Source organism: Hemitrygon akajei, chromosome 27 (genome assembly GCF_048418815.1).
Source record: "Hemitrygon akajei chromosome 27, sHemAka1.3, whole genome shotgun sequence".
Taxonomy (NCBI): domain Eukaryota; kingdom Metazoa; phylum Chordata; class Chondrichthyes; order Myliobatiformes; family Dasyatidae; genus Hemitrygon; species Hemitrygon akajei.
Genome location: NC_133150.1, coordinates 19,942,497 through 19,964,806, shown reverse-complemented (window position 1 = coordinate 19,964,806; position 22,310 = coordinate 19,942,497). Strand labels below are relative to the sequence as shown.

The 22,310-nt window shown below is 40.9% G+C and overlaps 1 protein-coding gene across 3 annotated transcripts in view; it reads right to left on the bottom strand.

Moving 5' to 3' along the window:
• Positions 1–1,559: 1,559 nt before the first annotated feature.
• LOC140717161 (small integral membrane protein 29-like) overlaps positions 1,560–22,310 on the bottom strand; it is a 33,458-nt gene continuing 12,707 nt past the window's right edge. For all 3 annotated transcript variants that reach the window (XM_073030443.1, XM_073030444.1, XM_073030445.1), the window contains exons 3-5: positions 20,850–20,875; positions 12,157–12,262; positions 1,560–4,474 (exon numbers count right to left, since the gene is read on the bottom strand). In XM_073030443.1, the coding sequence (XP_072886544.1) occupies positions 4,406–4,474; positions 12,157–12,262; positions 20,850–20,875 (201 nt within the window). In that variant the 3' untranslated portion in view covers positions 1,560–4,405. The remainder of the gene's footprint in view (positions 4,475–12,156; positions 12,263–20,849; positions 20,876–22,310) is intronic.

Here is a 22,310-nt window from a genome sequence, read left to right as displayed (position 1 = left end):
ATCAGATTCCATCTATATCATAGTCAGTGTTTGTATTAGAAGATTGTGAGTCATTAAACCTTATGGATTGCCTGACAGTTTTTGGAATTGCAGTTGATCTCCCAGGATTGTTGCTCAAATCTGAGATTTTTGCTTTTGCTTTTTGTTGCATTTTGTTTTGTGTTTGTATCCCATTACTTCTTCAAATCAGGGATTGGTCTGAACCTTGGTCAAGGAGTTTAAACTATTAATTAATTCAAATTTATCAAGAATAAAATTAAAACAGTTTAAACAAGCAAGCAATGCTGTAATAACAAAATCTTTGCTTTCAAATACTTTGGAAGGTTTGAGAAATTCTGCTGAAGTTCAGTAATTGAGTTTCTGGATGGATTTGTAGATATTAAGGGAATTGAAGTTAATGGTGATAGTGGAAGAGAAATGGGCTGAAGTAGATCAACCAGTTGCTCACTGTCTGATATGGTAACACCCCCAGGAACAGAAAAATCTATGAAAATGATGGGTAAAGCCCTCCTCTCCATAGAATATACTCATATGGAACGGGGCCACAAGAAGGCAGTATCCATCACAGACCCTCCACCATCCAGGCCATGTCCTCTCCTCACCACCACCACCAGACAGGAGGTCCCGAGAGAAGCCTTAGGTCCCCCATCACCAGGTTCAGAAACAGTAACTTACAACCATCAACCTCCTGAACTAGCGTGGATTACTTAAATCAGCACTTCTCTGAACTAATTCTACTACCTACAGGCTCACTTCTTGGACTCTTGGACAACTTGGGTTTTCAGAATTTATTTATTTTTTTTGCAGATTTTGTTTCTTTTCCACATTGGTTGTTCGTCAGTCCTTGATTATGTATCGTTTTTTTCAGAAATCCTATTGTATTTCTTTTCCCCTGTAAGTGTAATCTCAAGGTAGTATATGGAAACATACAAATACTTTGATAATAAATTTACTTTGAACTTTGAGAATTTGGATGAACAGCTAAACAAATTGAAGGAGAGACAGCCTCCTCTGACTTGTAATTCTCACATTAAAGTCATGTACAAGGTAACAATGGTGTTTTGACAACAAAAAAATGCTAGGAAGTTAATTGACTACACTTATACATTTCTCCTGGTTTAGGTGAACTGGAGCGAGCTGATAGATATGCAGCAGTAAACAGATTATAATGAAATAAGTGGGGAATGGAATTGATAGGATTGTCCTGAGAAATGATATAAACTTGGATGTCTAAATGGCTTTTTCCTGTATCGGAGATAAATATGATGCAAGTAATTTGCCTTGTATACACCAACTAAAAATGTAGGAATGCTGGTAAGTTTCCAATAGTATTCTTTCTGGGAGGAATTGGAGCCAACTGCTCCATACACTGGCCCTGTAGCGGTCTTAGGAGTGTCATTTAACATCTGATATAGGACTAGAAAACTGAAAGCATCTGTGCCTTGGTTCTGCCTATGAACTCTCCATTTACAGTCATTATTTAGGAAGTGATCATTAGGGTCAGAGCAATGAAAGACACCATCAACAAGCTTTCAGTAGAAATGTCATTGAAAGGAGAGAGTGCAAACATGAATATACATTGAACATCTAGAAGTAATGAATAACGGATTACAATTTTAAAAAAACTTTATTACTCAAATACCTTTCTCACATATGCTCTGTTAAGATTGAAGAATGACAATGCTAACACGACAATGGCAGAAGGCATCTGCAATCTGTATTTTTGTTTACCAATATTGTCCCAGGGTCATGTTTTTAATATAACATGTAACAGATAACATTTTGGGTTTTTTTTTGGTGGCACAAATATAACCAGTAATAGCAATGATGAACCATTTTTGGGATCTGCATTTATAAAGTTTCACACACAAAATGCTGGAGGAAGTCAGCACGTCGGGCAGCATCTATGGGAGGAATAAACTGTTGACATAAGGGGTTGAGACACTTCCAGATGATCAGTTCTGATGAAGGGTCTTGCTGCAAAGCATTGACGCTTTATTCCTGCAGCATTTTGTGCGCATTACTCTGGATTTCCAGCATCTCCAGAATCTCTGTGTTTGTCATACTTCTTTGTACAACCTGAGATGGAATGATGACCTTTGGTATTGAACAGTATTAAAGTGACTGCCGATTTTCACAAAAATGCACAGATGAATTAAACAGTGTATGTTTTCCTCACCAAGAAACTTCGCTGCAAAAAAATTAATAATGTAATATAAACCAATAGATAGTACCATGTTTCGAGAGCATGAACTTATGGAAAGGTCAGCCAAGCACTTATCAACATCATATACTAGTTAAGAGTTTCCAAAGAAAGAAATACTTATCTTAAAAAGCAGATGATAATCATCACGGGACTGAGAAGTATTGCTGAATTGCTTATAAAACCCTCAACTCTCTGAGAAACTAAGAGACACCAACATGAATAAATGAAACATATTATGCTTGAGCTTGAGTTATTTGCAAAGTTATTGGATGAGAGGGGATCTGATTGAAACATATAAGATTATTAAGGGATTGGACACACTGGAGGCAGGAAGCATGTTCCCGCTGGTGGGTGAGTCCAGAACTAGAGGCCACAGTTTAAGAATAAGGGGTAGGCCATTTAGAACAGAGATGCGGAAAAACTTTTTCACCCAGAGAGTGGTGGATACGTGGAATGCTCTGCCCCAGAAGGCAGTGGAGGCCAAGTCTCTGGATGCTTTCAAGAGAGAGTTAGATACAGCTCTTATAGATAGCAGGGTCAAGGGATATGGGGAGAAGGCAGGAACGGGGTACTGATTGTGTATGATCATCCATGATCACAGTGAATGGCGGTGCTGGCTAGAAGGGCCAAATGGCCTACTCCTGCACCTACTGTCTATTGTCTATTATTGCTCTTGTGCCACTAGAAAAAGCTAGGAGGCTCCCGAATGGTTATGCAATAGTAATCATAAGACATGGTAGTAAGTCAAGGGTTAAATATCTGTGCAGCAAATATTGTTTTAAGAATTCTAGAGACACAGTATGGTAACTGTTCTGTAACTGTTTCAAACTGTCAGCTGCACAGGTACCGTTAAGTAAAATAAAAAGTCATACAGTATTGAAACAAGTCCCTTCAGGCCAATAAAGTTTAGTCAATTAAAGTTAAGCAGCTGATGGTGGACAGTTATCAAAAGTGCACAAGGTATCAGTGTGAAGTGCTTAGCTATATATGTCAGCGCTGCAACGCTGTCAGTGCCTTTTTGCCCAGCACCGAAATACAGTACGTGTTGCAGATTTTCTCTCAATACTGCAAGTTCCTGAAAGAAATAAGCAATTCAACAGGAGTGAAAACAGAAAGGATTGAAAATGCATCCATGGACAGCAAAGCTATCTTCGAAATGTTGATCTGAATGTTAACTCTGTTTTACTCCCCCCAGAGATGTTGCCTCCCTTGCTGGTTACTTGCAGTCTCTTTTATTTTCAACTTGTATCTACTGTATTTTTAAAAAATTCAACTGTAATTGACCACGAGTTTGTATCCACTAAGGAAATCAGATTCAAGACTTTTCAATGTATATTTCATTCAAAACGTACATTTAATTTCACACAGAGAGTGGTGGGAGTGTGGAATGAGCTGCCAGATGAAGTGGTGAATGCGGGCTCACTTTTGACATTTAAGGAAAAACTTGGACAGGTACACGGATGAGAGGGGTTTGGAGGGATATGGCCCAGGTGCAGGTCTGTGGGACTAGGCAGAAAATTGGTTTGGCACAGCCAAGAAGGGCTGTTTCTGTGCTGTAATGTTATATGGTTCTAAAAACTCGGTAAGTCAATAATCCCTCCAGGAATGAGATGGTTTGTTATATGAAGTATCACTATAAATCTCAGTAGATTTGGCTTCAATCACAGCGTTCAGTTCTGAGCACTCAAAAATGTATGCTTTACACAAAACATATTCTCCTTTGATTTCAGTGTACCGAATAGAAGTGGGCTTGTCATAACCAATTACAATACCCCCAAGTTACCCACATATCCTATAGCCAGTATTAATTGCATTGTTTCGAAAATCTCTATAACTTTCTTTGATAATTATACACAACATTAAATGAAATCATAAATTAAAAAGATTCCTCTCTTCCTAGCTGACTGACGCATTATTTGTTGTAAACTTTTCCGGGATCTACACAATTCTGTGGGTTGTATATGCAGCATGATCACAACATACATGTGTCTCAAAGGCAAGGAAACAAAACACACCAAGTCCTCTGCATTGGGATCAAACATGCCAACGGAAGTACATTTTGGCTCCGTCCGAGGTAATCCAGTGCTGTGTACATGTTTTCATTTCTGCATATTGCTTTTCAGAAACCAGACTGTGTAGCAGCTCTTCTGTGAATGCTCAGTGATCAGCAGTTTCCCTGGTGCCGTATGAACCAATCGATCAAGCCTTCATACTGTTTGTGAAAAACGCTCTTTTATAGTGTTGTGGAGCTCTCCAACTTTGCATCAGCTGTCAAAGCAAGAAACATGCATTTTTTAACACTGGAAGTCATTTCAATGAGAATCTACACTCAGTGGTCACTTTATTTGGTACTGGAGTGGAGCCCGTCTACTTCTGTAGCCCATCCACTTCAAGGTTCAACGTGTTGGCATTCAGATACGCTCATCTGCACACCACTGTTGGTTATCAAAGTTACTGTAACCTTCCTGTCAGCCTGAACCAGTCTGGTCATTCTCCACTGACCTCTCCCATTAACAAGCCATTTTCGACCGCAGAAACACCCTGCTCACTGGATGTTTTTTTTGTTTTTTGCACCATCTCTGCAAACTCCAGAAACTGTTATGCTTGAAAATCCCAGGAGATCAGCAGTTTCTGTGATACCCAACCACCCCATCAGGCACCAACAATCATTCTGCGGTCAAAAGCACTAAAATCCAATTTCTTCCCCATTCGCAAGTTTGGTTTGAATAAGAACTAAACCTCTTGACTACGTCTGCATTCTTTTATGCACTGAGTTGCGGCCACACAATTGGTTGATTAGATATTTGCATTAGTGAGCATGCATACCTAATGAAGTGGCCACTAATAATAGATTGCTTGTTAGAACATAGAAATCTACAGCACATTACAGGCTCTTCGGCCCACAATGTTGTGCTGGCCATGTAAGCTACTCTAGAAACTGCCTCAAATTTCGCTAGCTCATAGCCCTCTATTTTTGTAACCTCCATGTACCTATCTAAGAGGCTCTTAAAAGACCCTATTGTATCCTCTTTCACCCATCAACAGCAGTGCATTCCACACACCCACCACTCTGTGTGAAAAACTTACCCCTGACATTCCCTCGGTACCTATTTTCAAGCACCTTAAAACTATGCCTCCTCGTGTTAGCCATTTCAGCCCTGGGAAAAAGCCTCTGGCTATCCACACGATCAATGCCCCTCATCATCTTATACACCTCTATCAGGTCACCTCTCATCTTCCATCGCTCCAAGATAAAAGTTCACTTAACCTATTCTCATAAGGTATGCCCTCCAGTCCAGACAACATCCTTGTAAATCTCCTCTGCAGTCTCTCTATAGTATCCATATCCTTCCTGTAGTGAGGTGACTAGAACTGAACACAGTACTCCAAGTGGGGTCTGACCAATGTCCTATATAGCTGTAACATTACCTCAGGGCACTTGAACTCAGTCCCACGGTTGATGAAGACCATCGCACCATACACCTTCTTAACAACACAGTCAACCTGCGCAGCAGCTTTGAGTGTCCTATCGACACAGGCCCCATAACCTTTCAGATCCTCCTCACTGCCAAGAGTCTTACCATTTGTATATTGTCTTCAAATTTGACCTACCAAAATGAACCACTTCACACCCATCTGGGCTGAAGTCCATCTGCCACTTCTCAGCCCAGTTCTGCATCCTGTCGATGTCCTGACGTAACCTCTGACAACCCACCAGACTATCCACAACATCCCCAACCTTTGTGTCATCAGAATCAGCTTGTTGGAACAGATATATAATTTTATTGCAATTAGTACTTGAGCTGCTCTTATTATGCAACCATTTAATTTTGTTTATGTGGTTTGGAACCCACAGCACTCATCTCTCAATGCAGCCAATAACAGTACACTCTGCCAGGTCTGTGTTACTCTGCCAGAGGCACTCGAACTCAGTTATTCATTTAATTTCAACAATCCAAATGCCAAAGAGATATATAAAAAAAGACACTAAGACAGTAGTAATTCAAAACAATTTGAGTTGCTTTTGAAAAGTTTGTGAAATGCCTTTGAGATGACTTTGTAGGGAAAAGGCAATTCAGGATTGAGTGTCGTGTAATGAACCAGATTTGATTAGGAAGCATAAGGCAAAGGAACCCTTATACCTATGATTGTGTGGCTAAGTACAGATCTAAAACCACATTCAGGTTCACTGGTGACACCACTGTTGTGACACTGCTGTTGTGGGCTGTATCAAAGGTGGTGATGAATCAGCATAGAGGAGGGAGGTTGAAACATTGGGCGAGTGGTGTCATAACAGCGTCTCTCACTCAATGTCAGCAAGACCACAGAACTGACTGTAGAATTCAGGAGAGGGAAATCAGAGGTCCATAAGTCAATACTCAGAGGAGTGGAGGTAGAGAGGGTCAGTAACTTTAAATACCTGGTTGTCACCATCTCAGAGGTCCTGTCTTGGACCCATCACATAAATGTAATTGCAAAGAAAGCATGACAGAGCCTCTACTTCCTTAGGAATCTGTGGAGGTTTGGCATGTCATCAAACACCTTGACAAACTGGCAGATGGAGTTCAACCCAGATAAGTGTGAGGTGATTCACTTTGGTAGGTCAAACATGATGGCAGAATACAGTATTAATGGCAAGACTCTTGGCAGTGTGGAGGATCAGAGGGATCTTGGGGTCCGAGTCCATAGGACACTCAAAGCTGCTGCGCAGGTTGACTCTGTGGTTAAGAAGGCATACAATGTATTAGCCTTCATCAATCATGGGATTGGGTTTAGGAACCGAGAAGTAATGTTCAGCTAACTGGGACCCTGGTCAGACCCCACTTGGAGTACTGTGTTCAGTTTTGGTTGCCTCACTGTAGGAAGGATGAAGAAACCATAGAAAGGGTGCAGAGGAGATTTACAAGGATGTTGCCTGGATTGGAGAGCTTGCCTTATGAGAATAGGTTGAGTGAACTTGGCCTTTTCTCCTTGGAGTGATGGAGGATGAGAGGTGACCTGATAGAGATGTATAAGATGATGAGAGACATTGATCATGTGGATAGTCAGAGGCTTTTTCCCAGGGCTGAAATGGCTAGCACAAGAGGGCACAGTTTTAAGGTGCTTGGAAGAAGGTACAGATGAGATGTCAGGGGCAAGTTGTTGTTTTTTTTACTCAGAGAGTGGTGAGAGCGTGGAATGGGCTGCCGGCAACGGTGGTAGAGCCGGATACAATAGGGTCTTTTAAGAGTCTCCTGGATAGGTACATGAAGCTTAGAAAAATAGAGGGCTATGGGTAACCTTAGGTAATTTCCAAGGTAAGGAGATGTTCAGCACAGCTTTGTGGGCCAAAGGGCCTGCATTGTGCTGTAGGATTTCTATGTTTCTATAGATGTGCTGTGGAAAGTGTGCTGACTGGCTGCGTTACAGCCTGGAATGGGAACACCAATTACTTTGAGTGGAAAATCCTATAAAAGGTAGTGAATTCAGCCCAGTACATCACAGATAAAGTCCTCCCAACCATTGAGCACATCTACATGAAATGTTGTCTTAGAAAAGCAGAATCCATCAAAGATCCTCACCACGCAGGCCATGCTCTTTTCTCGCGGCTGCTATCAGGTAGAAGGTAGAAGTGCCTCAGGATTCACACCACTGGGTTGAAGATCAGTTACTACCCCTCAACCATCAAGCTCTTGAACTAAAGAGGATAACTACCCCCATCCTATTTCTGGTGTTCCCGCTTTAATGACTCATCTTGTTATTTCATGCTCTCATTATTTATTGATATTTATATTTGCATTTGCAAAGTTTGCTGTTCATTGATCCTATTTACAGTTACTGTTCTATAGATTTGCTGATTATGGCCACAGGAAAAAGAATCTCAGGGTTGTATGTGGTGACATGCATGTGCTCGGATAACAAATTTTACTTTTAATTTTGAAAATTAGTGATCGTAATATGATAGAATTCACCCTGCAGTTTGAAAGGGAAAAGCTAAAGTCAGATGTATCAGTATTACAGTAGAGTAAAGGGAATTACAGAGGCATGAGAGAAGAGCTGGCCAAAGTTGAGTGAAAGGGGACACTAGCAGGGATGATGGCAGATCTGCAAAGGCTGGAGTTTGTGGGAACAATTCTGAAAGCCAAAGTTAATTTCTGCCTGCTACACTGCTGGCATTTAGGGTAGCAATGAAGGTCCTTCATCTCTGTCTGTCCTTAGCCATCTTCTCTATTGTGCTCTAGGTATGGTTCACCTGTGCCAGTAGCATCCTCTTGGTTTTCACTACCATCAGTCATGCAGGTCCTGGCTGGAGACTCGGGAATATAGTCTCACACAGATATAGGATTCTCCATTGCCATTTCTGTAACAATTTTTTTGACCAGTCAGGGCTGTTAGCCCTGAGCTGAACCCATGAACCTGGAGGACAGGTGGACCACTTTTATCCTGGCCTCTACCCTTTGACCAGGCATGGGTGACCCTAGCAGGAGTCAAAACACAAGGCCTCGACTCCAGCCAACATAGCCTCCAGGTCATTCAGGCATGCAATTCTCCAAATCCTACAACAAGGTACAAGGTTGGGGTCCTCTTGAAAGATACATCCCAAAGATATATTCTAAAGGGAGGATGAGGCAACTGTGGCTGACAAGAGAAGTCAAAGGCAGCACAAAAGCAAAAGAGAGGGCATCTTATAGAGTAAAAATTAGTGGGTAATTAGGGGATTGGGAAGCTTTTAAAACCAAGAGAAGGCAACTAAAATGCCATAAAAGAGAAAAGATAAGATATGAAGGAAAGTAACCCAATAATATAAAAGAGGATACAAATTATTTTCTTCAGGTTTATAAAAGAGAAAAAGAGAAGTGAGAGAGGAAATTGAATGGCTGGAAAATGACATTGGAGAGGTAGTACTGGGGGACAAAGAAATGGTGATGCACATAATCAATATTTTGCGTTAATCTTCACCATGCAAGACACCAGCAGTATGCCAGAATTTCAATTGGGTTGCGGGCAGAGTGAGTGCAGTTACTATTACTGAGGAGAAGGTGCTTGAGAAGCTGAAAGGTCTGAAGATAGATAAGTCACCTGGACTAGATGGACTACAACCCAGGGACCTGAAACAGGTAGCTGAGGAGACGGTGAAGCAATTAGTAGTGACATTTCAAGAATCAACTAGATTTTGGAATGGCTCTGGAGAACTAGAAAACTGAAAATGTTTCCACTCTTTAAGGGAAGGAGGCAAAAGAAGTTACAGCCAGTTATCCTGACTTCAGTGGTTGGTAAGATGTTGGAGTGCATTTTTAAGAATGAGGTTTCAGGGTTCTTGGAGGCACGTGATGAAATAGACCAATGTCAGCATGGCTTCCTAAATGAGAAGTTTTGCCTGACAAATCCATTGGAATTCCTTTGAGGAAATAACAAGCAGGATAGGCAAAGGAGTCAGTGGACATAGTTTACTTGGATTTCTAGAAGGTCTTTGACAAGATGCCGCACATGATGCTTCTAAACAAGATTGGAGCTCCTAGTATTACAGGAAGGATACTAGCATGGATACTCGTAACCCTTTTGTTTACAGAGCACAGAAACAGAATTTCCAATTAATTTTCAATTATGTCAGTGGAAAGCCTAAATGGTTTTAGAGGTCTGCTCTCTTAATTAAGATGGGGGCGTGGTCAGTGATAAATTTTCTACTCCTAAAGGAGTGAATGTTTGTGAGGGCAGGAACTCTGGTTGGAAAAGTAACTATTGTGATCCTGCACAAATATCTCTAAAGCAGGTTACTAGTACATTCAGGGAAATTACTCGAAAACAGTATAGTTCAGTGCCAGGAAAGTGGAAGAACTTATCACCCAGTAAATAAACTTTTGGCCTTTAACACAGAAGGCAATGAAGAATGAGTAAATGCCATTACAGGTCCCAGCTTGCTCCCCCAGTGGCCTTCATGATCCAATCTGTAACTGACCTCCGGGACAATGAACTGCAGTGGCAACTCTAGAACAGAGTGCAGATCTGACTGGCTTAGTTAAATGTTGGTCACTAGTGAGCAGAAGTCAGTGTTTCAGAGAATCAGTTTGACTAGACCTTTGGCATTATCTGTTTCCTCTCAGGACTGCCCTATTTCTTGGGAAAAAACAGCAACACAAGAATATTCTGTCCCTGTATCTGCTAACTTCCAACTAACTTATTTGATAATAGGATTTTCTCTCCTCCCCTTTGAAAGACATTCCTTTTAGTTGAGGTCTTGGTTAAATGGATTATTGGGCAACATTAAACATCAAACATCAAAACTTACTTTGCTCCAGTCCTGTATCTGCCTGTGCACTAGGCTTTCTGCAGAATGAACAACATCTCTGGCCTGTTCCACCCTAACCATGTGCTTTCAAAGCTACTTCAGGGTCTCTGGATGTTTTCATCTGGAATGCGCCTTTAAAATGTACAAATTAGGAGTGGAAGTGGGCCACTCATTCCCTCAAGTGGGAATGGGTGATCCCTTTTAAGCAGAGATCTCCAGCTCTAAATTCTCAGTTCTTATTCTCATCCACCTAGTCAAGATTACCCATGGTTCTGTATATATCAATCACTCCTCTCATTCTTCAAAGCACTAGCAGATAGAAGCCTAACCACTCCTCATAACCTTTTTTCCTCATAAGAGAACCAGCCCCTTTCAGCTATTAATCTGGTAACATCTCTCTGAACTGCTTCAAACACATTAACATCCATCCTAACATAAAGGACTAGTGCACATTTTTCACTGGTGCCGTTTCACCAATTATTGAAACACATCTTCCCTACCATTTCCCCAACAATAAAAAAATAAGATTGCCTATCTGGTTGCTATAAAGTATAACCATCTATCAATGAATCGTGTACAGAACAGCAGATCGCTTTGCATCTCAGAGCTCTGCAATCTCTCACCATCTAGATGTGTGTTTTTGTTTAAACTTCTCCTGCCAAATGGGCAATTTCCAAATGCTGATACCCTTTTGAAAGTCGTTGTCCAATTTGCCTCTGCCATCCTGTTGGGTAATGCAGTCGAGAAGCTAAATATTCAGCATATTAAAAAAAAATTATCTTGTCACCGTTAGTTACTTTGCCAATTTTCTCAAGTATATTCTCTGCTTCCTGACCATTTAACTGATGAAAAATTTCTCCTTTATTCCTTTAATATGCTGATACCTCCATCACATCTTTCGATCTCTGCTCTCAGAGAAATAATCTCTGTTTCTCCACTTTGTCTCCATGAAATTAATTCCTTATCCCTGAAACTATTCTAGTAAATCTTTTTCTTTATCCTTTCAAGGCCTTCACTTTCTTCTGATGTGCAGTTCAAGGAATAGATGACTGCTATCCAATAAGTGTTTCATATTTCTCTTTTCCTTTTTGTATCAAATTTAGGATCATAATTTTTCCCACATGCTCCACTGTCTTTAAGCACTTTTCCAAGTTCCTTCTCCATGTTTGTTAATATAAAATATCCAAGAATGATTCTGGGAATTAAAGGGTTAACATCTGAGCAACGTTTGATTTCTCTGGACTTGTCGTCACTGGAGTTTAGAAGAAGTGGGGGTGCATCTCATTGAAATCTATTGAATATTGAAAGGCCTAGACAGAGTGGAGATGGGGGGAATAGTTCCTAAAGCGGGAAAGTATGGCTCAAAGGGCACAGTCTCAGAATAGAAGGACATCCTTTTTGTACAGAGATGAGCAGGAATTTGTTTAGCCATATGGTGGTGAATCTGTGGAATTCATAGCCACAAATGGCCATGGAGGCCAAGTCATTGGCTATATTTAAAGCAGAGGTTGATAGATTCTTGATTAGTAAGGGCGTCAAAATTTACAGGGAGAAGACAGGAGAATGGGGTCGAGGGATAATAAATCAGCCATGATGGAATGGTGGTACAGACCCATTGGGCCAAATGGGCTATTATGTTCCTATGTCTTATGGTCTCATTGTCTTATAAAATTGATGTGCTTACCTTTGGCTCATCACTGTCAAGGAGAAGCTCTTCCTCAGTTTCTTGCAACTCCTCAGCAGGGTCAAAGGCATATACAGGTAATAATTGGTGTCGCAACATATCCAATCTAGGCAAGGGCAAGAGGAAAAGAACGCAAAAATAAACAATCAGTGTCTGTGGTTGCTTCTGGTTAGGTAAGCAAAGCCCATAAGTATTCTAGTTAAATACAAAAAAAATCAATTCCATTTATGAAGACATTGTAGGCCCAGTAAAGAACTAATGCTGCAGCGAGCCAGTCACTCAGCTGTACAATACTCCCCAGAGTGAAAATGATTCAATGGCTTAAAGAACATTAAAGATAAAGATTAGCTTTATTTGTCTATTTGTCACATGTACATTGAAACACAGCAAAATGCATCATTTGCGTCAATGACCATTACAGTCTGAGGATGTGCTAGGGACAGCCCACAACCGTATCCAACATAGCATGCCCACGTCTCACCAAACTGTATGTCTTGGGTATGTGGAGGAAACCAGAGCACCAGGAGGTCATGGGTAGAAAGTACAAACTCAAAGACAGCAGCATGAATTAAACCGGGGTCGCTGGCACTCAAAGTGTTACACCACCCACTATGCTACCATGCTGCCCTATGGCTAGAGAAATGTGTCAGGTTTGACCCTTTGTGATATGACAGCTCGTTTAAAAGATATGCTATCATATTTGGGCTCCATTTCTTTCATGGTGAGTGGTAAATTGGATATAACATTGGCTTATTCATAAAAGGCAGAGGGTACTGATGGAGTGGTGCTTTTCTGACTGATGGTCTATGACCAAAAGTGCTTGCAAGGATCAGTGCTGGGACTTATGCTCCATGTGATCTATATTAAATGACTTGAATACAAATGTAGATAGCCCGATCAATAACTTTGCAAACAAAGGAAAATTGGTGGAGTTGTGGATAGTGAGGAACATTATCAAATAATTTAGCTATAGATTATAGACATAGATCAGTTAGAAATTTGGGCAGAGAAAGGGCAGATGAAGTTTAATCTGGACAAACATGAGGTGATGTATTTTGTGAGCACAAATGCAGGAGGAAAGAGTATACATTAAATGACAGGATTCTCAGCAGCACCGACCGATGTGCAGAGGTTCTTTGGTGCAAGTCTATGGCTCCCTGAATGTGGCCACACGAGTGGATACAGTAGTAAAACATGCATATGGCATGCCTGGATAGAAAAGTCAGGAAATAGGCTCTGATTAGCCACATTTAGAGTTCTGAGTGCAGTTCAGGTCTCTGTGTGGAAAATTTGGAGAGGGTGCAGAAGATGTTCCCAGGATGTGCGTTACCTAGAAAGGGAGGTTGAGCAAATTTGAGTTGTTTCTGCTGGAGCGCCAGAGGCTAATATTCACTGAGGAAAAGAATATTTCAAATACCATCCCATGATACAGTGACTGATCCAGAAAAAAAACTACTTCATCAAGAATCAACCTGCTTTTCTTCCTGTTCAATTGTTGCAGCACTTTTTTCTATTATCAAATATGCTACGTGGCTACAGGATGTTTGTTGTTTCCCACCCTCACCCACTGAGAGTTGTAAAGCTTGTTTTCCGTCCTCACCCACTGAAAGTTGTAAAACTTGCTTTCACTTAACCCCTTCCTGGTTCCACATCTACAAAGACGGGGCAAGGAGAAGGATGAACCATTGGTGGCTGGCCAGGACTTGCTTTTGTGTTCCAATGTTATCAGGAGAGGCCAAGGAAAGTTATTTGGTGAAATGGAAACTTTAAACACTGGTATTACAAACAACATAGCAGTAAAGCAGCTGTGAATACATGCACGTCCAATCAAAAATATAACCTTCATTTCCTTCTTTCTCCACCCTGTATTTGCTGAAGAACAGAATACATCATAAGCAATAACTGCAATGAAATTATTGATATGAATCTGTCTGGCAATATCTATGCATATGGCACAATTATTGTCATATATTGATGTGGGCACACACATGAACTTTTCTTTAGTAAATTGTTTCCAACAGTCCTTTGGTAAGACATTTTTTTAAGAAGTCTCATATGAACTAGATATAAACAGCTGCTTTATTTAATTTTCTCATAGAACAGAAAACACCTTGTATGCAAAGTTTTGTTTCTCTCAGGGAACTGTAATGAAGAAATAGACGTGCTTGTTTGTTAATTAATCACAAAGTTATCTCTTTCAATTAGTTTGAAGCAGTGAACTACAACATCCCAGTTCCATTCTCTGGATAAAGAGAAACTATTTCCAGTAGTTGGGAAGTCTAGATCCAAGGACTCTGTTTGAAAATTAGAGCCAGACCTTCCAACAGTTTAAAGAGGAATGAGGCAACACAAGTGAATCTGCAGATGCTGGAAATAAATAAAAACACAAAATGCTGGCAGAACTCAGCAGGCCAGACAGCATCTATGGGAGGAGGTAGTGACGATGTTTCAGGCCGAAACCCTTCATCAGGAGTGAAGTGGTTCACTCCGAGTTCTGCCAGCATTTTGTGTTTTTATTAAAGAGGAATGAATTGTCTTTCACAATTGTCAACCAATACTTGTTCAATTGTCAATTTTAAGTTGTGTGTGGTTAGATATAGAGCAAAAGTATTAGATAAAAATAAAAGTATTATGATAAAGTTGGATCACTCATTTCAGTGGAATACAGAAATGGTTTAAGTAGCTAAAATATTCCTGTCTCGATGTACATATCTCATATTCAGAGCATTATTATTGTTCATTCTGGGGTAGAAGGAGGAGAACTTAATTTCTGAATGGATTGGATTATGAATAGATTGGGAAGGCTGTGAAGTCTGTGAGTGATATAACATCCATACCAATCCATCGTGGGGTTTGCACACCATAGTAGACTTCAAAGCGGAATGCAGTGGAGTTTCCAACATCGCTGCCTCTCTCCCAGATGAGCTAAATCTTTTTTTTTATTTTATACGCTCGATTCGATGTCACCAATACTGAGCCCCTGAGGAAACCTACAGATGATGCGACCGGCAGCTTGCTCATCTCTGAGGCCAAAGTATGCAGGTGTTTCCAACGAGTGGACAGTCGCAAGGCCGTGGGACAGAATGGCATCCCAGGGCAGATACTCAGGATGTGTGTGGCACAACTTACAGACATTTTTTAATCTCACCCTCTCCCCCCGCTTCAAAACATCCACCATTGTCCCTGTACCTAAAAAAGCCAAGGTAACATGTCTGAACGACTGGCGTCCTGTTGCACTCACCTCAATAATAAGCAAATGCTTTGAGAGGCTGATCAAGGACAACATCTGCCACCCACAGTGGACCCTCTACAATTCACCTATTGATACAACCAATGGACATGACGCAATAGCCACAGCTCTACACACCGTCCTTACACATCTGGAGAAGAAGGATGCTTATGTGAGAATGCTGTTCTTGGACTACAGTTCAGCATTCAACACCATAATTCCCTCCAGGCTTGATAAGAAGCTCAGAGACCTCGGCCTTCACCTGCCTTGTGTAGCTGGATCCTGGACTTCCTGTCAGGCTGCCGGCAGGAGGTAAGAGTGGGCTCCCTCACCTCTGCCCCCTGACCCTCAACACAGGTGACTAAACCTCCTCCTTTACTCTCTCCAAACCCATGACTGCGTTGCCACCCACAGCTCCAATCTGCTAATTAAATTTGCCGACGACTCTACATTGATTGGCCTTATCTCAAATAATAATGAGGCAGCCTACAGAGAAGTTCTGACACAGTAGTGTCAAGAAAACAACCTCTCCCTCAACGTCACAAAAACAAAGGAGCTGGTTGTGGATTACAGGAGGAATGGAGACAGGCTAACCCCTATAGACATCAATCGATCTGAGGTTGAGAGGGTGAACAGCTTTAAGTTCCTCGGCATAAACATCTCACGTAGTCTGTACATACTGACTGTGTGGTGAAAAAGGCACAACAGTGCCTCTTTCACCTCAGACGGCTGAAGAAATTTGGTATGGGTCCCAAATTCTAAAAACTTTCTACAACGGCACAATGGAGAGCATCCTGTACTTCCCTCAATTGCAGGACTCTGCAGAGAATGGTGCGGACAGCCCAGTGCATCTGTAGACGTGAACTTCCCACTATTCAGGACATTTACAGAGACAGATGCATCAAAAGGGACTGAAGGATCATTGGAGACCAGAGTCACTCCAACCACAAACCGTTCCAGCTGCTACCATCCGGGAAACGGTACCGCAGCATAAAAGCCAGGACCAACAGGCTCCGGGACAGCTTCTTCCACCAGGCCATCAGACTGCTTAATTCATGCTGATGCAACTGTATTTTTATGTTATATTGACTGTCCTGTTGCACATAATATTTATTATAAATTACTATAATTGCACATTTAGACTGAGACGTAACATAAAGATTTTTACTCCTCATGTATATGAAGGATGCAAGTAATAAAATCAATTCAATTCAACTCCAACAGGTACCCATGCTTCACACAAGCACGTCAGACTGCAATCAGAAATCACCCTTGGGGAAGGCTGGCTGACAATTTGAATATGTTAATCATTAACTAAAAGTTCCGCAAATGCTGATCATGGAGCTCGGGAATGAAACCAAGGCATGAAAGCGGCATTGTCGAACAGGATTGGCAGAATAAACAAGCACAGCAATAAATTATGCAACCTCACCGCTGTTTTCTTATGAAACTTCAGCTTTCTTCACAGAGTTGTTCTGGTTCATTAATTGGGCAAACGTGGAGAAACACTTTGTAGGTATGGACTGGATTTCCAGGAAGCTAACATTCGTGGAAACGTTGTTTGGTCTCCTTGATCGTTCACATCTCCAAGCAGGTTTAGACTGGTTATTTAGAAACACTGAAAGCTCTGAAGGAATATTTTAGCTGACAATACGCGCTCATTGCCTTGAGGTATCTGGAGGAGCCAATCAGTATGTTCAGGATTATGTTGAATGGCCATTTGCTCTGTGTTGTGACAACGGGAACGGGAAACACGACAGATATAACGGGAGAGACACTACCCCTTTGGATGAGGAGCAAACATTTCAAAAAAGCCTATTAATGCAGTCAGTGGCAAGAGAATGGAGGACATCGCCAAACTCATTTAGGCAAAGACGAGCTAGCCTCCAGGATTCATCCATCTGAAAATCTGGCAAAAATGTTGCCAAACCACCTTACATCAATGCACACTGTCTCCTACACACTGATCTACACGTCTTGTCCTCAACCCATTCTTCAGCACTGGTTTGGAATCCACATGTTACTTGATATTCAGCAAACATTAATGTCACAGATATAAAAGGAACATTATTACCATCATATCTTCATGCAACTACCAATACCTACCATTCCTAAAGTGTATGCTAGAATAGCACGGGTGAGGTTGGCTCACAATTTTTCCGACTATCGTTTCGCCTCATGAACATTCAGTTGCACCTGAGATAATAATGTGTTGCCCTATGCTTCTTCTCTTCCTTCCCCTTCTCCTCCTCTTCCAAGGCCAGGATCAGGAGGTCGTCTATAAAACAGCGTGGCCTGGGGGACATGATTCTGGTGTGGGAGTGGAATAGGGCTTTTGGAGTGGGGGACAGGGGATTAGAGGTTACATTTGTTGGATACTGAAAGACCTAGATAGAATAGATGTGGAACTTAGCAAGAGAGCCTACTTCATTAAAATAAAGGTATATCCCTTTAAAACTAAAATCAGGAAAAATTTTTGAGTCAGATGCTGTTAAATTTGTGTAATTTTATGTCACAGAGGGCTATGGAGGCTAGGTCATTGGGCAGATTTAAGGCAGAGATTGAAAGGTTCTTCATTGGTGGGGGGGGTTAAAGGTTTATGGAGAAAAGACAAGAGAATAGGGTCACTAAGAAAAACAAATGGTCTAAGACTGGTCCTTTGAACTGTGATATTTTATGGTCTTATGGGTGGGAAGGGGAGGCTTGAGTTGGAGAATGCAGGGTCTGGATGGGGTGACAAATTAGGAGGGGCGTTGCTGATGAAGAATGGATACTTGGGATGGACAGTGACATAAGTATTGTACTTACTTTGCTCACCTCCTGTGTTTACACTGTGTGAATAGGCCCAGGAATGCCCAAGAACAGGCATCCACTGTATAACACGATCCAAGTTGTCTTACCATGCTCCAAAAGGACTACGAGAATGACATTAGTAATGTATCCCCAATGTGGAAATAGTGTTGCTGTTACAAGGGTGCTTATGATAGGAATAACACATTCTTAATGTGAAACTGAGAAACAGTCATAACTATGCCAGATTCATGAAAAAAATACATTTCCCATGGTGTGCACTGAAAATAAAGGTCACTTGGATGCATTTTCAGTTGACATAGAGTACAGAAACAGGCCCAAGTTGACCACGATGTAAGATTTTCTAAAGAGCCTTAAATGATGTAAGGGCTGTAGCCTTCAAAGCAAATTGCTTGGAATTGCTCTCTGAAGGCTATGTTATTCCTGGCTGACACCCTCAGGATTCAGAGCCTCTGAGTTCCTGCCATCAACTGCCTCACTCTGCAAGGTCAGATGTCTATTGGAACACTAAGCTCCTCCCAGGATTCAGACTGGGAAAGTCCAGGGGATGGGACAGTGGGCGAGAAGGGGAATCACTTTGATCAGTTAGCTCATTTTCACATACCCTCTCACCATCTCAATTCCATGTTAGCTTTAGGGGAACGCATAACATACTATGACATTTGTCTTTTATAAATGAAGCATTTGTGTCCAATGTTAACTATTTCCTACTATCAATGGGAAACAATAGACCCTCCCTGGTCACTGCAACCCCAGCAATCATTCCAGCAAAGCGTCTACAAGACACTCTGTTAATTGGTTTAGTTGAGCAGCTGGCTCTGGGATTTATTATATGTATTGCTTGTAATGTATGTACTTGGAAGTAAAATTGAGCCATGCATAACTTCAGAATATCCATGGTCTGGTAGTGACTAGAATGCACTGATAAACAAGCTTTAGAAAATAAACTCTTCTCTGGCTTCATATATTCGTCATAAACGCTGGGAAAGCACTGGATCCTTTTTAAGCTTCAGAAAATTTTAGAGCGGCTGCCCTTACACTACCACTAGTGTATCCAGAAGCCAAAAGTCTGTCTTATAAACTTCTACCACCACAACCTCGCCTCTTTATTTCTGATAAGGTGATAATTCTCAATAAATATATTATCACAGGCATTAGTTTTTGTATAATTAAGGCCAAGACATTGAGCACCATCCAAATTAGACTTGAGGTCGCTCACTACTCAATGAGAACATCTCATTCTCAATGAGATACTTTTTACAATAGGCTGTATTCTGCAGACCAACAGCACTGTTGTCCACAGATTCCCCCTTTGCGCACATGTTCCTGGGCTGAATGCAGAGGGTGCATCTGATGGAGCTCTGCAGTCAGAAGTCCCATGGTGTCCTCTACAAGCCCCACTCTAAAATAAAAATCTCCTGACAGTTGGCAAAGTGGGAGCCAGAAGTTTGTCAGGCTACAACTGCTTTAAAATGCCTGTCACATTCAGAGCCATGGCAAACTAATAAAATATAAATATAAATTTTGCAGTCATTTTACTAGCTACTCCCAAATGATAACGCAAATATCCGATCAGCCAATCATGTATGCGGCAGTAACTCAATGCATAAAACCATGCTGACATGGTCAAGAGGTTCAATTGTTGTTCAGATGAAACATCAGAAGAAGAAGAAATATGATCTAAGTGACTTTGATCTTAGAATGATGTTGGTGCCAGATGGGGTGGTTTGAGTATCTCAGAAACTGCTGATCTCCAGGCATTTTCACATACAACAGTCTCTGGAGTTTACAGAGAATGTTGTGAAGAACAAAAAGCATCCAACGAGTGGCAGTTCTGTGGCAGAAAATGCCTTGTTACTGAGAGAGATCAAAGAAGAATCGCCAGACTAGTTCAAACTAATAGGAAGGCAGTTGTAATTCAAATAACCATGCGTTACAACTGTGGTGTGCAGAAGAGCATCTCTGAGTGCATAACACAACGAACCTTGAAGTGGATGGGCTACAGCAGCAAAAGACCATAAACTACACTCAGTGGCCACTTTGAGGTACTTAATAAAGTGGCGACTGAGTGTATAATTGAATGTAAATCGAAAAAGCCCAGAACTTCAACTCAGACACATCAGTTAGGCAAATGGGTTTAAAAAACAAACTAGTCTCACTTCCTTAACATCTGCCACAGAAATCCCCATTGAAATCAAAGGGGAAATGGATTCCACTTCAGGTCTGGCATGGTGCATTAGGACGTGGAAGGCAATTTGCCAGCATATTGCTAGGAACTCTCAGTGAAACTGAGCACCATTGCTTGATTCCATGGGGAATCTGGTTCTGAAGTTCAGTTTCACAACTCAGCAAACTCCATTCCATTATGTACAAGATTACCATGTGTGGCCGTGCATTTATTTGTTGCCATACAGGAATTGACAGAACTTTGGATGAACAGACAGACTGAGATATACTGGTGGATAAACTACAGTGATGATGTTTTCTCATCCTATCTTTACCTGCTGGATCTCTTCAAGCTATTAAAACAAAAGCCAAATTAAACACATTTACCAGACATGCTATTGGTATAAATCAATAAGCTAATCTATTTTTAAATACAAAACCTAAATGAAGCATCTGTGTTCAGTCACAATAGGCAAATATTGATTACCTGCGTCTCTTCTGAATGTACATCACCTGGGTTAAAAGAAAGGAAAAGGTTCAGTAAAAATGCTTAAGTATTTGCAGCAAAACACCAGTTATTATTGTAAAGTTAATCACTGATGTAGAAATATGTCTAACAATTATGTCTAGGTTACAATAAAGCATAGATTTAGAATAAATACAGCTGCTCTTTTTGCTATCTGACATCCATTAACCCTGGCTGAAAACCAGAGCAGAACAAATGTAACGAAATGGGAGAATAAAATACTTAGACTAGCAGGACAGACAGACATACTTTATTGATCCCAAGGGAAATTGGGTTTCGTTGCAGTTGCACCAACCAAGAATAGTGTAGAAATATATCAATATAAAACCATAAATAATTAAATAATAATAAGTTAATCATGCCAAGTGGAAATAAGTCCAGGACCAGCCTATTGGCTCAGGGTGTCTGACACTCCGAGGGAGGAGTTGTAAAGTTTAATGGCCACAGGCAGGAATGACTTCCTATGACGCTCAGTGTTGCATCTCAGTGGAATGAGTCTCTGGCTGAATGTACTCCTGTGCCTAACCAGCACATTATGGAGTGGATGGGAGTCATTGTCCAAGATGGCATGTAACTTGGACAGCATCCTCTTTTCAGACACCACCGTCAGAGAGTCCAGTTCCACCACCACATCATCACTGACCTTTTAGTGATGAGAATGAAGTCAGTCAAGAAAGACTTCTTTAAAGATTTGTATGGCATAAGTAGCAGTAGTTTTCATGTAGCAAAGTGGCTGATTATCCCCCTACATGCAGTGTATTTGAGAATTAGCAGAGGATAGACAGAATTCTCCTTCAAAGTTCTTCACAATAATTACAAAAAAAATCCTCTATTATCTCAGAATTTGAATGGAAATATCAGAGTAATCAGTCCCTAGTGCTGATTACTCAAGTCTCAAATACAATTAGAATTTGCCTGCTGTGTTACTTTCTCCTCCAACCGACATCTACTCTAAAAAAATCTGTAGAAACACATTTCATTTTAAATATATCTAGGTAGATAGGTAGCTTCAGATCACAATGGTGACAGCAAAAATATTCAAATGAATAGTCACCATCTTATTTTGATGGATTGACAGGGTACTGTTTAAATCACATACAGAAATTGTGTGAATGTATGATATTAGAATAGTCAAAATGGTTATTAACCATTGGTTAAGGGAACCAAGAATGAATGGCCTGATGCTTCTGGTCTAAGAAGTACCAAAGGACTAAATACTGAGAACTGTATAAAATAATGACAAATTTTACCTCACAATCAGAAATATCTCAAAAGCATGTGGTGGTTGGCAAACTTGATAGGTTAACGTTATGCAAGACTTCATAATGAAAATGCAACACCGGACTGATTCCTTTTAGAATAAAAAAATTTGGGATTTCGCTGTGGTTCCCAAGGTAATTAACAATGGTCATTATCCACGTA